Source organism: Alligator sinensis, unplaced genomic scaffold (assembly GCF_000455745.1).
Source record: "Alligator sinensis unplaced genomic scaffold, ASM45574v1 scaffold576_1, whole genome shotgun sequence".
Lineage (NCBI taxonomy): Eukaryota > Metazoa > Chordata > Crocodylia > Alligatoridae > Alligator > Alligator sinensis.
The window spans coordinates 120,754-137,095 of record NW_005842819.1 but is presented as its reverse complement, the minus strand read 5'-3'; the positions used below and the strand labels follow the sequence as shown (position 1 = coordinate 137,095).

The 16,342-nt window shown below is 42.8% G+C and overlaps 1 protein-coding gene across 12 annotated transcripts in view; it reads left to right on the top strand.

Moving 5' to 3' along the window:
* The window catches only part of HIVEP2 (human immunodeficiency virus type I enhancer binding protein 2), a 189,608-nt gene extending 175,167 nt beyond the window's left edge, over positions 1-14,441 (top strand). For 11 of the 12 annotated variants that reach the window (XM_025191462.1, XM_014525522.2, XM_025191466.1 and 8 more), the window contains 3 exons: positions 1,349-1,450; positions 2,580-3,490; positions 11,879-12,685. In XM_025191462.1, the coding sequence (XP_025047247.1) occupies positions 1,349-1,450; positions 2,580-3,490; positions 11,879-12,685 (1,820 nt within the window). Of the gene's footprint in view, positions 1-1,348; positions 1,451-2,579; positions 3,491-11,878 lie in introns of all 12 variants that reach the window. The other variant, XM_025191467.1, reaches the window with a different exon arrangement.
* The last annotated feature ends 1,901 nt before the right edge of the window (positions 14,442-16,342 follow it).

The window sequence follows — 16,342 nt, the reverse complement described above, 5'->3', positions numbered from 1 at the left end:
CTGTGGGGGCCATTTGGCCCCTGTTGGGGGGTGGTGGCCCCTGTTGGGGGACTGTAACCCCTGGGGGGGAGGGGGCGCTTTAGCTCCTGTGGGGGGGCTGTCGCCTCTGTGGGTGGCAGGAAAACATATAGGTATTTAGAAGTCACTTTATTATGATGGTAGAGACAGTGGTAGGCTTCCAAATTGCTTTAACACTGTAGATATATCAATAAAACATTGCCCAACTGATTGCTGTCTCTGTCTCTCCCTCTCTCCCTCTATATATAGTGGTCTTTTGGTTTAATTGTGGAGGAACATGGATTTGGGGGTATTTTACAGAGTGACTTTCAGTTTTCCAATAGGCAACACCAGAATTCCTGCTAGGGAGGCCAGCGGCAGGACACTGCTTGCTCAGAGCTGGCACCGTGGACCCATCTGGCTGTGGCTCACCTCCTGGCCAGTTGGGACAAGGAGGACGTGCTTTGGCAGTTCAAAGCAGGCCACCACACCCGGAACATTTTCCAGGCGATAGCTGCCCAGATGGCCGGGCAAGAGGCACACATGGCAGTACTGCCACACAAATGCCAACCCTGCAGCCACAGCCCACTGACAGCTGGCCCAGAGGGGCAGATGCCTCTACTGGCTGTGCAGTCCCCATGCAGGTCTGGCAGGTGCACAGCAGGTCACAGCCAGGCAGCAGCCCCCACTGCAAGACTGCTGCAGTGGGTAGAGGGTGCAGGGAACTCTCAGGGCTGCTGCAGCAGTCCAGCTGGCACAAGGGGTAGTGTCCCCAGGTACCAGTTGGCTGGGCCCCAGAAGCTCCTGAGAGCGAGTAGCCCTGAGCTACTTGCTAAGGCTGCTTTTTGTACTGCTGGGGCCAGGACAGGGCAGCTTGTTATACTGCTGGGGACAGCACAGGTGCTGGCCCTGGGCTCTAGCTCCCCCTAGCTGCAGATCCGGGAGGAGCCAGGCAGGGTTGTTTTGCCCCAAGTGGCACAATTTGCCCCCACCAAAGTGCATGTCTGGTGGGAGGCAAAAAGCCCCGGCTCAAATTCGCACCGCTCTATTTGAGCTGCTGCTAGCGCATGTGCCTGCATGTGTGGATGTACCCATTGAGGCAGATAATTCCTTTAAAACTGTTGAGGATCTGGACCTTGGTTTGCATGGACATTTTTGGAAGAAAAATGTGAATACCATATTTATTAAATTGCACTGGCTCTGATGGGGATTGAGTTAAATGAATCAGTTGTGTCTGTTTTTAAATGACAAAACCCTATAGGTTAGAGAGGAAAGGAAGACAAAGAACTTATATGAAGAGCTTTCCTTGCTGATGTCAACTGATTGGAGTCATTTCTCTTCCTTTTCATAGGGAATCTGACAAAACATATGAAGTCTAAAGCACACATGAAAAAATGCCTGGAGCTTGGAGTATCAATGACATCTGTGGATGATGCTGAAACCGAAGAAGCAGGTATGTCACACTGAGTTATTTTAGCTGGAATAACCTTTGGAGTAGGAAAATCACTCGTTACACTGTAGCACAGTGGCTGACATAGAATGAGTTAAGAAAACTATTTTTTTTTTTTTAGAAAAGTCTTTGGTATTTTATTAACAAGCAGTAAATATAAAAAAATATAACCTGTTTATTTGCATGAATTCTGATTTTTTAATATGACATGTTAAATGGAGTAACACACGATTGTCCAACTGATAAGTGGTCAAACTGTGGGTCTTGTTGACATTGCCGCTGGAGTAGTGCATTGGTGTGGCTCTGAAACCCAGGGGCCATTACTTGCTGTTGAATTCATTCACCACTGGCGACTAAAATTTGGCAGCAGGGGAAAAGCGTGTGTATGTGTTGTGGGGATGGAGGGACCCCTGAGTTCCAGAGCTGTGCCAACACAGTGACTCTGGCAGCCATGCCTTTGCTTGCTCTGCTGCCAGAGGTGGGTCAGCTGGCTCATGAGAAGTCCTGACCCAGTCCATGAGGCCAAATAAATAGAACACTCCTGTTCCTACATTTCAGTGTGCACAGAAAGTAAAAATTCACCGCTTTGCAGAGGCCTAGAGGATGGGTTTCAAACTTACATTCTACAGAGGGTTGAATTGCACCTAGAGTGTAATTGCTGATGCAGTTGTGGAGTTTTATTTCTATTATATTTTTTAGGTCAGTACTTCTCAATCAGGGTTCCTTTTAAGGGTGTTGTAGGGTGCCATGCAATTTTAGCACTGCTAGGTGTTGAAGCATCTACACGATTCACAACATAAACCCAGAGGTTTCAATAGCTATCCAAAATGTCAAAGACATTCTGACCTGTTGTGGTCTTTCAGAGATCTTTGCAACAGAATTACTCTATTTTTCCACAGTCAAAATATGAATGGAAACTAAAAGCTTGCATTTTCCACTTACCTTTTCTACTGAGGGTGGCCTTAAGTCTAAAAAGGTTGAGAACCACTGACTTAGGTTTTTTTGAAGAGCTCATTCCACACAGAGAACATCTGTTAAAGTCAAAAGATGTTCTGAGCGTGGAATGGGTGCAGGATTTGGCCCAGTGTGTGTGTCATGTCCACACTTCACTGACTTCTTGTGGTTGTTTCAGAAAATATGGAGGACATGCACCAGGAAACAGAGAAGAGTAGCAATGTGGCAAGCATATCAAGTGAACACCAGTTCTCTGATGCTGAGGAATCAGATGGCGAGGACGGAGATGACAATGATGATGACGATGAGGAGGAGGATGATTTTGATGATACCCAGGGAGACTCAACACCAAAAACAAGATCAAGAAGCACCAGCCCTCAGCCCCCCAGATTCTCCTCACTGTCAGTAAACTCTGCTGCGGCATCTCAGGGGGTGTCCTCTGACAGTTCCATTTCAGTGGGACACACTTCCCTGATCAGTTACTTGGTCACTTTACCTAGCATTCAGGTAACTCAACTCATCACACCAAGTGACTCATGTGAAGACTCACAGATGACAGAATATCAGAGGTTTTTCCAGAATAAAAGTACCGATTCAGAGCCTGACAAAGACAGGTTGGACATACCTAGCTGTATGGATGAGGATTACATGCTTTCACTAGATCCCAGCTCATCTCCGAGGGACCTCTCACCTTCCAGCCATCAGTCCTCACCAGGGTATGATTCTTCACCATATAGAGATAATTCACCAAAGAGGTATTTAATGCCCAAAGGAGATCTGTCACCCAGAAGACATTTATCACCCAGGAGAGATATTTCACCCATGAGACATCTTTCCCCAAGGAAGGAAGCTGTGTTGAGGAGAGAATTATCTCCAAGACGGGATGTTTCACCAAGACGTCATCTGTCACCAAGGAGACCAATGTCACCTGGGAAAGACACATCTGCCAGAAGAGACCTGTCTCCAAGGAGAGAGAGAAGATATATGGCCTCAGTTCGAGCAGCATCACCCAGGAGGGGTTTATACCATAATCCAGCATTGTCTATGGGTCAATATTTACAGTCTGAATCTGTTCCACTGGGACATGGAGTAAGTATGAAAGAATATTTTAATTTTTGTTATCAAAACCAGCACTCTTATTTCATCTATATAGTGACTCTAGTATGTTAAGTTATTTAAAAAACTTTTAGAAACATTTGTAGGAGGAAAAAAGAGGAAGATGTAGTTTTCTCAGAAATCTTTAAATAGAACATAGCAGATATGGCAGATACGGAACAAGTCAGGATTTTGATTGAGCCTCTTACAGTGACTATGTACAGAACATTGCAGACTTGGGGTCAGAACTCCAGTAGTTGGTGTAAAAAAAAAAAATCTATTGACTTTAATAACTTCAAAGGAGTTATGCTGGTTTGCATGACCTTTGATGAGCCCCTTGGTATCTTTACATTTGTCTCAGGAGATTTACGGTAGCTCATAAAGACTATTAATGGGTTTGTCTTTTGCCTTAAGATTGCCAGCTTCAGACCCAGCCCTCGCTAGTCGTGACCAAGGTCCTGTTACTGCAGTGTGATGGACAGGCACTACTGAAATACTGGCTAGATAAATAAAATCAGTGAAGAAATGGGGCTCCAATTAGGAGCAGGGAGGTACCCATGTGCATCACACTGCATGGTTAGAGCCTAGAGATTGTCATCCTCTGATGACTGTTGACAAATGCCTACATCCTAAAAAGTACCTTCACAGCTGGCAGTTTTAGCAGGGATGCGAAGGTCTGCATGGAAACTAAAATATGTAAAAACTCCTGCTGCTAGACCCCGCTATAGTCCTGTCTTGCAAATAAGTAAAATATTGGATCTCTAAAGCTGTCAACTTGGCACTTTTCACAAGCGCTAGTATTCAGAAAAGGCGGCGCACACACACTGTGTTTGAAGGAATTAGCTCATTTTTATTTAAGATTCTTCTTTTGGCCACATTGTTTGAACATTTCCTTTGCCATCACATTATATGTTCTTTAAAAAGTAAAATTCACGTGTGTTGGTTCAATATGGGCAAACAATGACAGAGCTACAGGCTCCCACCTGGAACAGTCTGGCAGGGCTGTGCTCATTGCTCTTCCATCATCTGTCTTGTTTGTTCATCCCAGTTATGATGCCTCCCTGTGGATGACAAGAATTAACCTGGAAACTTATAAAAATAGTAATTTCTGAACTTTGGAATTGGTTCCTTCGTGCACTTTAGCACTCCTGCAGGTGTAATTGTCCTGGAGCATTACAGTTAGTGAAGAGAAAAGGCACACAATCAGTCACCATTTTTATTGGCAAATTAAGCAAAGAAAAAGATAAATGGTCACTAATTTAGCAGTCATAATATCTTGGCATCAAATGAACGATATTATATGGAACAACATAGTTGACATTGTTACATTGTGAACAGAGAGCTGCAAGTCCTCTGAATGGCTAAATACACTGCTTGAAACGCTGCTAGAATACAAATTCCTGAAGGTCTAATGATATTACTGAAAGGGTGTGTGACAAACTTCACCCTGGGCAACCTTACAGTACTTGCTACAATTCACTTTCTCCATTCTTCACCTCATCCTACAAGGTGCATAGCACAGCGTGAGAAATGTTTAGCACCATCAGCTCTGTACCTTGCCAGATTGGCTCTTGAAACGACAACATTTTTGAGGTAATGTCAGATCCATTTCAATAAAATACATAAAAGAAAAATCATGTTATAATGAACAGCAGAAACCCATTGGCATCTCCGCTGTTTTTTTCATTCACACACTTGGATATAGGCCTAGACAGGACAGTGTGACTGGGGTAAATTTAAAGCTCTTACATTTAGTAGAGAAAAGCTGTACAAGAACCAACAGCTAGAAGCAGAAGGCAGGCACATTCAAATAAGAAACTAGGCACAAATTTTAACAGTGATGGTGATTAACCACTGGAACAAACTATTTACCACAGGAAGTGATGGATTCTACATCTCTTTCTAGAAGATTTTCTTTAGCTAGATACAAGCTAAGCTTCAAAAGTTACTGGACTCATCGCAGAAGTAACTGGAGGATATTTAATGACCCATGATGTACAGGAGGTCAGGGTACAATGATCCCTTCTGGCCTTAAGCTTTCTAAATCTACAAACTAGGGCTGTCAGGTTAATCGCAGTTAACTTGCGCGATTAATGCAGAAACAAATTAACACATTAATTTTTTTTAATTGCACACATCATTTTGACCAGTGGAGCAGACCAGCCAGAGCCCATGTGTTCAACCCTGACCCTGGCCCACCCCATTCCTAATCTGGACTTGCCTGCCCATGCTGAACAGCAGCTGCAGAGACAACGGCTTTGCAGAAGCTGCTGCTCAGCACAGGGGAAAAGCAGTCCCTTCCCTTCATCACTGCTGGGCCCTTCTTGCTCCAGCCAGTCAGGGCCCATGCCCGGGCTGCCCTGCGGCTACAGGAAGATTGACATATAACTATCAATTTTAGTTATTTCCAGGTAAAAAAGAAAAAGAACAAAAGAATAGCAGCTAAAGGCAATAAAAAAAGAAAAATGTTGACTTCTCTACAATAGCAGTTATTTCACAGACACTGTCTCCAGGGCAGGTCTGACACTGTTGGTGATGCTGGTGAACAATGTTGTTTAATTGAACCTTTGAAACATAAAAGCACAACTCTGTATTGGAATAGGGAGGGCCATTAGACTTTACTGCAGTAGGATTCTCTTAGGGGATTTTGGAGCAATTGTCAACCCTGCTGCCCTTTACACAGGTTCAGTATCTGCAGTCGTAGCTGGGACAAGGGGCCCTTTTCCATATTTTCCCCTTGGAGAAGGTTGGTGCCATTACCAAAGTGAAGTAATTTATCTTCCCAGCCACTTTGTACCAGACCTAATACAGGCTGAGAAGGTGTGGGGAGAAGAAAAGGCTGCTTGTGTCCTGTTTTCCTTTACAGGAGCTGTACTCAAGACCCTTCCTTTTGCTTTTAGAGGGGGATAAAAGTATTTTTTTAAAGTTGTGCCCATTGGCTTTCAGCCAGGAGGTTGAAAGCAGAATACGGGGTGGTGCCATCCCAGTTCTCACATCCAGTTGATGTGCAGTTCCTGTACAACTTGCTTGTGGTTCTGTTTTGCAGCACTTCTTCTCCTTTATGTTGCCTGTAACTAGGCTAGGATTTTCAGTGGATCTGAAATTTTGGCACCTCTTATACTCTTTGAAAACCCCATCTTGAGTTGATCCTGGGTCTGAAGACTCCATCGATTGTGTCCATGTGTTTATGCAGCAGTGCTCTGTCTTGTGTTCTGCCTGCCAATAACTTTCCTGGTGGAATTCAACATGTTGTTGTCTTTTACCTAATATACTTTGGGACATGGCAGTCAAAAGAAGTGTTTCTTTTCTCATGCCGTCTACCACAAGCTGGGATCTGCGGAGGTGTTCTAGGGCCACTGGCAGGATATTCTGTGAAGGGCACTTGGCTTTGAAATTTGATCTTCCCCTTAATCCAGCACAGCCCAGCTTTGCTGTATTACTAGGCACATGACAAAGCTCACATCTTTTTTTCTCCAGACTTGGGAATGAGGCAGATGTATTAAGGATAGACTATTGGCTTTGTGTTGGGGTTATGGTGTGAAAGTCTGACTGTGCAAGGCAGGTCAGAAAGTGTGGTGGAGATTGTCAGGGTTGTTGGTCGTAGCCGTGTTGGTCTAAGGACATAGGCAGGCAATGTTCTTTGGGTAGATGTGATATCTTTTATTAGACCAACTGAGTAGCTGGAAAAAAGTTCTTAGCAAGCTTTCGGGTGCAATCACCCTTCTTCAGGCATAGGAGTCTTTGGTGTTCTGAGACTCCAAGGAATGAGAGAATCTAAAAGCGGTACAGGATGTCAGTGGAGATTTTCAGTATTTTATATGGAATATTGCAGTTTGAAAGATTATCAAGCCCCCTCTTTTACCTTCCCATGCCTAACTGGTATGTGTGCAGCTATGGAACTGCAATCTTGCAGTTTGAAGTCTACATAGCTATACTCAAAGCATACTCAGAGAGCCGTACTCTGGCTGCGTGGGTGCTTGGGGAGAAATAACCCAGGCATGTGTGTAAGCCAGGTATGTTCCAAAACATTAATTACAGGAAAACCACATCTTGTGCATGCTTGTCAGAGGAGGGGAGAGCCCTCCCACATTTTACACTGATGATTTTCAGCCAGGGTGGGGGGGCACCCAGATGTGCATTGAGATCCTTTGAAGGGTGCCATGGGGTGTGAGGAAATAAGCCAGGTGTGAGGAGATAAGCAGATAAGCACAGGCTCAAACTGAGTCCCTTACTGGCTGTTCCCCTGCCCTCTGTGCCTAGCTCCTTTGCAAGGAAGTAAGCATCATAATAAACAAGTTAGTTTTTTAAATGGGATGCCGTTAAATTCATGAAAGTTATGGAAGGTTGCCATGAGTCTGTTGAGGGGTGCCTTAAGTCTAAAAAGCAATCAGGGTTCACAGACAGAGGTGATATCTTTTATTAGATCAACAAGATTTTTGCAAAAAAACAAGCTTTCAGTCACAAACACCCTTCATCAGACATCAGAGAAAAGATTGTAAAAGTTCTCCTGGGTAAACATGAGAAAGCAAGTCTAAAAAGGTACTTTAGACAACAGGCAGGGCGCTTGCTCATGCAACAGGCGACCCAGGCTGTATGCCTCCTTCACGTAGGGAGCGTTTGAATCTGGAGCGTCTACTGCCAAATAAAATTCTTTAACTACCTTCCCATTACGCTGAGTGCTTTCCAAGCCTCCTCTTGAGACTGGCCTACTGGGCAGCCAGGAAAGGAAAAGACAAAGTAGCATCTATCTCCCTGAGCTGCCCTCCCTGTAGAACTTCCCCATTAGTTCTGTTATTAGTAGAATAGAAGCATTTTATCTTTGAAAGGGCATCTCCCTAAATGAGCCAAAATATTATATTCTTTAAAGAAAAAGGTGCCCCTTCCTAAAAGGGGAAAGTGATTTTGCAGTGAAACTTTATCAGGGCTTGGTAAATATATTGCCTTCTTTTCCCCCTTGTGGCAGGGGACTCAGCAAAGGGGTTGAATTGGGCCATGGAAAGCAGCTGGTGCAGTTGGCAGCTGGCCCTGAGGACAAAACAACAAGACTGGGAGTTGAATGGCTCAGGGAACCTTTTAAAAAGACAGGATGGACAGCTGTGGTTCAGGGCTTGCATTGAAAAAGGTCGTGTACATTATAAGGCATTGGATTTGATGTCTGACAGTTTCATATCTGAAGAGATGGCTGTGTTTAATCATAAGGACATCCCTTTATTTCATCTTTCCTTTTAATTTAGTTGTAAAATAGGAATCACTCTAGCCTGGGTGGTATGCTAGGCCAGTATAGTTAAGGAACACAGAGAAGTGATGTAGTTAGCATCACGTCTGGCAGCTTATGACTTCCCAGGGTCTGCTCAGGGCACTTTTTGGTGCAAGTTCAAAATAGGGCTCACATCTATGAATCTGTAGCAAGATGCCTTAACCCTTGTATCCCCAAATGATGGCAGGCCTGAACCAAAAAGCCCAGACTAACTTCTATCCTACTTTGGAATTAGAGGGACTAAGACTGTGGACCTGAGCTTGAATGGTTCAACCGGCTCCTACTTCTATAAAGTTTTGATGCAGAATACTGTATGTGAACATCTGTGAGCTTTAGGAGGCTCAGAATCTCAATCCAGAAGTGAATTTTTTGTCTTGGGTCCTCTGCTTGATTCCTTGATCATCACAGGTTCATAGACAGATACTTTTAGTTAGAGGTTCTGAGTATCCAAGCTCATTCTACCAAGAGCTACATGCCTTTGCAGCATTTTTGTTGTCCTGGTTCTGTTTCTATTGAGGTCAAGTTTACATCAGATGTAGTAGTAATACAGATCTTGGCTTGGGAAGCAGCTGAGGACAGTAGAGCTGAGAAGCACTGTGACTGAAAAAATAGATAAGGCTGATTATATGGAAAGCCTGGAAATTTGGGGCATCATCTGGGAAATCTGGGACACTGCCCACTTCCCAGACCCTCTAGGCCCCCTGCACACTCTCACAAGCTGGCAGGGGCAGGGCTGCAGCCAGCCAGGATCAGCCTCTGAAATCTGGGACGGTCCCAGCTAAACTGGGACACATGGTCACCCCATATGTAAGCAACACTGCCGAGGGACCACAAATCTCTAAAGCTTTGGCAAGCTGACTTTCCAAGGTGCTTGCATTAGAGAACACTGAAATGGTCATGACTTTCAGCACTATCAGATTAGAGGTTTAGCAGTTGCTTCTTATTCCTCAAACGTTGTTTCTCCTTTTGCAGTACAGTGACCTGCTACCGTGTTTTCTTATGACAGTTTTTGTGGGGTTTATGTCTTACATTTTTCTAGGAGCATATCTCAAGCCTGGGTTTGGTGATCTCAGGTCACGCCTCGTGTCCAAGCATTGATAGATCTCGAGCATTATAAAGGTGCTGTGAATCATGAGATTCTGCAATTGGGGCAGCAAATGTGGAATAGTTAATTGCCTTCTAAACCAGTTCCCCAGTCAGCAGGCTGATTAAAGCCTTGGGAGGTAGGATCTTCTGGCAGTGAAATGCCAGTGATGCCAGTGATGGTCAGAGCATTAGCATCTTGTGGCATAGTCCCTAAACTGCATGCACCAGGGCTGTGTTTAGCAGCACATCCAGCGAGAAGTAAATACATTTCCCCCTACATATTCAGGGAAGAGTATTTTAGGCATTTGAGTTCCATGAGAGTCCTTAAAAGGTAGATCCATACATGAAAAGGTAGCCCTGCCTTTCTTCCAGTCCTATTGCTTTAATCCCCAATTAGGAATGTATAATTATCCAATGAAAGACGAATGAGACAAATCAAGAGACTTAAAGGGGGGAATTTTGTATCTCAGGATGTTTGTAATATAGAACAAATAAAAGCTTATCAACTTGTAATCACTCTTTCAAGACAGGACTTGGTGGGAGAGATCAAAAAGTCAGTACCTTGCAATTAGCGTGTGATGGATTATATGAAATCCAGTATTTTTCATAATCACTTTTAGAGACACAACTTTCACTGCCAATGAATTGGGACTCTAGTATTATTATTTAATAAATCATTTATAATAATTCATTAATTCATATGGCAGTATTGCCCAAAGGCCTTAATCAGAATTGGTGTTCTGTTGTATTAAAGACTGTTTACATACTTGTGTTTTCTGCCTGGAGGCCAAGGATTTAGATGTGCATAGAAACAGAACTACCCTTTTGTGAAAAAGGTAGTCAGGGGTGAAGAACATTGTGGAAAAGCTTGCTCTGATGTTACTCATGTAATAGGGGAATTCATTTTCCAGGGCTTCAGTCCCACACATTTCTCTGGAATATGTGCATTATATCTGATAATATTTTTACTATACTGACGACTAGCACCACGACTGAAAGGGACCAAGGGGTAATAATAGACCATAGTATGAACATGAGGCGTCAGTGTGATGCTGTAGCCAGCAGGGCAAGCAATACTCTGGCATGTATCAACTGATGCATCTCAAGCAAATCCAAGAAAGTGATTCTTCTGCTTTACTTGACGTTGGTGAGACTGCAGCTGGAGTACTGGGTCCAGTTCTGGGTCCTGCACTTCAACAAGGATATGGGAAAGCTTGAGGGAGTCCAGAGAAGAGCCACCCATATGATCAGAGACTTGCAAGGCAAGCCATACAAGGAAAGGCTGAGGGACTTGGGTCTCTTCAGCCTAAAAAAGAGAAGGCTGAGAGGGGACTTGGTAGCAACTTACGGCTACATCAGGTGAATATATCAAGGGCTTGGTGAACAACTGTTCGCTAGAGCACCCTTGGGGAAAGCCCGGAGTAATGGCCACGGAAATCTTCAAGAGACTGGATGGTCACCCCATTGGGGTCACCTGACCCCAGTTGTCTTTCCTGCCTAGTGCAGGGGGGCTGGACCCAATGATCTTGCGAGGTTCCTTCCAGCTCCTTACAATCTATGAACTTGTTGGTGACGAAAAAGGGACCACTAAAAAGTATATTTCCCAGAAGTAGAGAGCCAATCTCCAATGCAGACTGCCAATGCCAGCACTATAGTTATTTGCAGAATTTATACATGTAGATGTGTTAACCCTGATGTTTTAGCCAAATTTCTCTTAGTGAAATTCCTTACGATTTCTTCTTTATTTTCATTCAGTGGAATATGGTACTGTTTCCTTCCTGACCTAAGGTGCTGTAAAGCAATTCTATGTGCTACCTAAGAGGAAGCTGTCTTTTTGGACTAGACTTTGTGAACCTTCTCTAAATATCCTATATTATATTTATAAGCAATGAATGGAGTTTACAAAATACTTTGGATGCCCCCTGAACTGTAGATTGTTTGACACACATGGTGTATAAGAGAAATTGGACAGGTTGGTTAGTTGCATGGGATTTTGCTAGTAATAGAACTGACCATTTTTGCTGTTTTTCTGATTACAGAGAAGGGGGTTGTCTCAGGGTCCTTACTTCAATGTGTATGGAGAAAAAGGCGTTCCGGAACATCATGGGTCTAGCCTGTTCCCTGAAGGTCCTAATGATTACATCTTCAGTCACCTTCCACTACACTCCCAGCAACAAATCCGAGCACCTATCCCTATGATGCCTATTGGAGGCATCCAGATGGTCCATTCAGTACCTGTGGCCCTGTCAGGTTTACATCCTCCGTCCACCTTAACTCTGCAGAGAGAGGGCTCTGACGAAAAGCAAAGATTAACTTCAGAAACACTTACAAAAGAATCCTATAGCATTTCTAAACACCACGAGAAACGTACCTCTCCTCACAATGCTTCATCCGGTGTATCCTCTTCTTCGCTACTATTGTTGAAACAAAGCACTTCAGAAGATGGTTTAGTAGCTACAGAGAGGGAACAGGAGGAAAATATTCAGACTTGTACAAAAGCCATAGCTTCTCTGCGAATCGCCACAGAAGAAGCTGTTCTGCATGGGGTGGAACAGCCGCAGAGGGCTTCTGAGCCTCATCAGAAACCCTTAGAAAGTGCACATTTTAGCATTAAACACTTTAGTGGATCTGAGCCAGGCCAGCCCTGTGCCTCAGCCACCCATCCTGACTTGCACGGTGGTGAAAAGGACATTTTTGGTACATCACAGACTGCGTTAGCTCATTCCACCTTTTACAACAAGAGCTTTGTGGATGTCAGACAGTTAGGCTTTCACAGTAGGAAAGAATCCCCATCAAGCACACAGGAAAGGAAAGATCCATCATCTGAGAAGAGCAAACTGCATTGATACAAGATGAGTGGAGACTTTTACCCATACATTTACCCTTTTTTCTTTCCTAGAGATAGAAGAAGTATTCAACTTTACAGCATGCCTGGTCTAAGTTACAGTAGTTTGCTATTATATATACTTTTGTTATATCAAAAGAATTAGTTAAAATAACAAGTCATCACGAGCCTGACCAAAATGAAATTTGAAATTCTTATTGGGTCTGGTACTTTTAAATTGTACAGATGTTTGTGCCTTTTCTTTACTTTGCTTATATTCTTATAAGCATTTTTTTAGCAGTAATTTGTACATATTTTAGAATTTGTGTATCTGCTTTGTAATAAATGTAATTTCTTTCCTTTTTTGGACACTTGGATCTAAATGATGTAAAGCAAAACAGCATCAATATATATGTGAGGTTGCACTAAAACATATTTTTATATGATTAAAACTGAACAGCTTTTATGTACAGCTCTGATTCTGTAATACTAATATTTATTTACTTTGTTTCATAAATTGTAAATTTTTTTCTTAATGTTGTGGATTGCTTTTCTATGTGAAGCATGGGATTTACTGTTGCGTAATTAGAACAAAAATGTATATTGTAAACAAGATATTTAAACTAGAGTATCTTATCTTATTCTGCACTTATGCATTAGTTAAAGAAAAGATAAAGGATGTATCAGTCAGTTCTTAACTCTTGTAATTTTTTTTGTCTCTCGTTTGCTGGATTGACTATAACTTAAGTGCTGATTGTGATTTTAAACTGATAGTACCGTAAAGCATTAAAGTAAAACAATGTGCTATTGTGAGTTTTTTCAAAGCTTTATAAAACAGTTATAAATATATTAAAAATATTTGGTCTTATGTGAACATGTTGATCTATATACTCCTTTAAACAAATGGGAAAACATTCCACCCCATGTAAATAAGTACAAGTGCATCACTGGTACAATTCTTTGTAACTCATTTGGATGTGAGGGGTTTGATCTGCTGCCATGGAAGTTGGTGAGAGCTGTGACACTGACTTCAGTGGAAGCAAGATCAGGACAAAGGTCAACCCATGCCTATCTTGGAGGGTCTTTAAGGGGTAAAAAAAAAAGGTAACAAAGCACATATGATTGTCTAGAACCTGGTTATCGGCTGGCCCAATGGTTTGGAAAGCAGTGCTGTGCGCTGCATGAGGAAGACACAAACTCTGACAGACCTTTGGCTTCTTTCCACAAGCTAATGGTGTGGAGCTAGATGTAATCAAATGAAGAGTGAAACATGGGATCTAGGATGTTGAGAATGGGGTGTGAGGAGAAAAGAAGATGGACACCTGTTCTAAACACCTCCAGCTGGTCTGTCCTTACTATGGTACTTGTATCAACTTTAAGGGAGGCTATCCATCCACCCATCTGATGGGAGTAAGTGTACCACAGCTGTGGTCATCAGCTCTCCTGGCCAGATAGAGAGCAACGCTACAGTGGCCATCTGCAGGGGACAAGGTTCATGAACAAGAAAGAAGTATTCTTTAAGAATAAAGCATCCCTAGGATACCATCTGGATTGGTGTTTAGTCAGTGTGGGGGGAAGTGAGGAGGAACCCATGTTTGGATATTTGAAGGTATGGTGGGTTACCATGACCACCATCAACACGCGCACACGCACACACAACAAAATCTGGGTTATTTTTTGTGCTATTTAGTGGACTATAATTCTGTGAAACCAAGTTTGTATATTGAATTACAATACATTTAAGGAGTGTTCTTTAAAAAGAAATAAATATACAGTTACATGCATGAGGTGTGTAGTTTTCATGTGTTTTTTGATTTTTCAAAGTTTATTTGTGAAGCCTGTTAGTATGATATTACATTTTCTGTGCTTTTGATTCCCAAGTATTGGCTGAGTAAATAGAAGACTGTTATGTATGCAGAAGCTGAAAAAGCAGATCACATTTTGGTCTCCTACCAGATATCATCAGACTACAGTTTATTTCCCCAGTAATGAGATGTTGGAGCAAATCCTCAGCTGGTATAAATTGTCATAGTTCCATCAATGGTGCTAAGAAAATTTACACCCGCTGAAGATCTGCCTTGTTATGTCCATTGCAGTGTGTTTACCTTTATTCCCAATTATTATGGTAGCCTTGCCAAGTTGTGTGAATGCCAGGAATTGGCTCATATAAGCCTGGAGAGAGGAGAAGGAGGATATTTAGTCAGAGCCAAGATAGATGCAGGATCATGTACCCATGTAAAAGGAGGACTCAGTAACAAATTAAAAAAACAAAATCTTATCTAACAAAACCTCTATTATCCTGCTGAGGTATTAGTTCACTTAAGAACAAAATGCTCTGCACAATAGACAAATAATCACACTTTTTTTTTTTATTAAATCAGAGCCTAGGGTGCTCCAGAAGTAAAATCTCTGCTAACATTTCCATTATAAAATCTCTTCTGTTGCAGGATTTTAGCTTGCTGTTTTGCTTGTTTTAATTAATTTGAACCTGCAGTTTACCATCAACTTCTGATCTTGGGGTAAATGTGTTTTTTTTTTAAATAATTGTTGCGCAATGGTAATTGTTTTTTGGGTCTTTTTTTTGGTTTCAGTAGGACTACCTCAAAGAGGTTAAAGACACTTTGTTTTCATTTTGATTGCCTTTTTCTAATGATTTAATACTTATATAGTGCTTTGAAAAGTGTATATCATTATACAAATGTTAGATATTTGTTATTGTATCTATGCTTAAAAAAATCAAAAGGAGAAACTTATATGAAGCGGGCACTTTGCATAGAATACTCCAAAGCAACTGCATTTAGTTTTCAAAATGTACTTAAGGGGACTGGTCAAAAGTATTTATGTGACTAAAAGTTCAGAAACATACCCACTGGGTTTTTCAGCGTGCCCAGTGGGTTTGGCTCCTAACTTCAGTTGCTTTCATGAGCTTCACTGGTGGAAATATATGGTTGTAGCCCTACTGCCCAGCACGGGTTCGTAGCAGGCAAATCGTGCCTGAATAATCTAGTCTCTTTTTATGACCAGGTTACAAAACGCCTGGATACACGAGGAGGGGTGGATGTCGTATACTTAGACTTCAGGAAGGCCTTTGATACGGTATCCCACCCCATACTGGTGAACAAGTTAAGAGGCTGTGACTTGGATGACTACACAGTCCGGTGGGTGATGAATTGGCTAAAGGGTCGCACCCAGAGAGTCGTGGTGGAGGGGTCGGTTTTGACCTGGAAGGGTGTGGGCAGTGGGGTCCCGCAGGGCTCGGTCCTTGGACCGATACTCTTCCATGTCTTCATCAGCAACTTGGACGAGGGAGTGAAATGTACTCTGTCCAAGTTTGCAGATGACAAAAAGCTATGGGGAGAAGTGGACACGCCGGAGGGCAGGGAACAGCTGCAAGCAGACCTGGACAGGTTGGACAAGTGGGCAGAAAACAACAGAATGCAGTTCAACAAGGAGAAATGCAAAGTGCTGCACCTAGGGAGGAAAAATGTCCAGCACACCTACAGCCTAGGGAATGACTTGCTGGGTGGCACGGAAGTGGAAAGGGATCTTGGAGTCCTAGTGGACTCCAAGATGAACATGAGTCGGCAGTGTGACGAAGCCATCAGAAAAGCTGATGGCACGTTATCGTGCATCAGCAGATGCATGACGAATAGATCCAAGGAGGTGATACTTCCCCTCT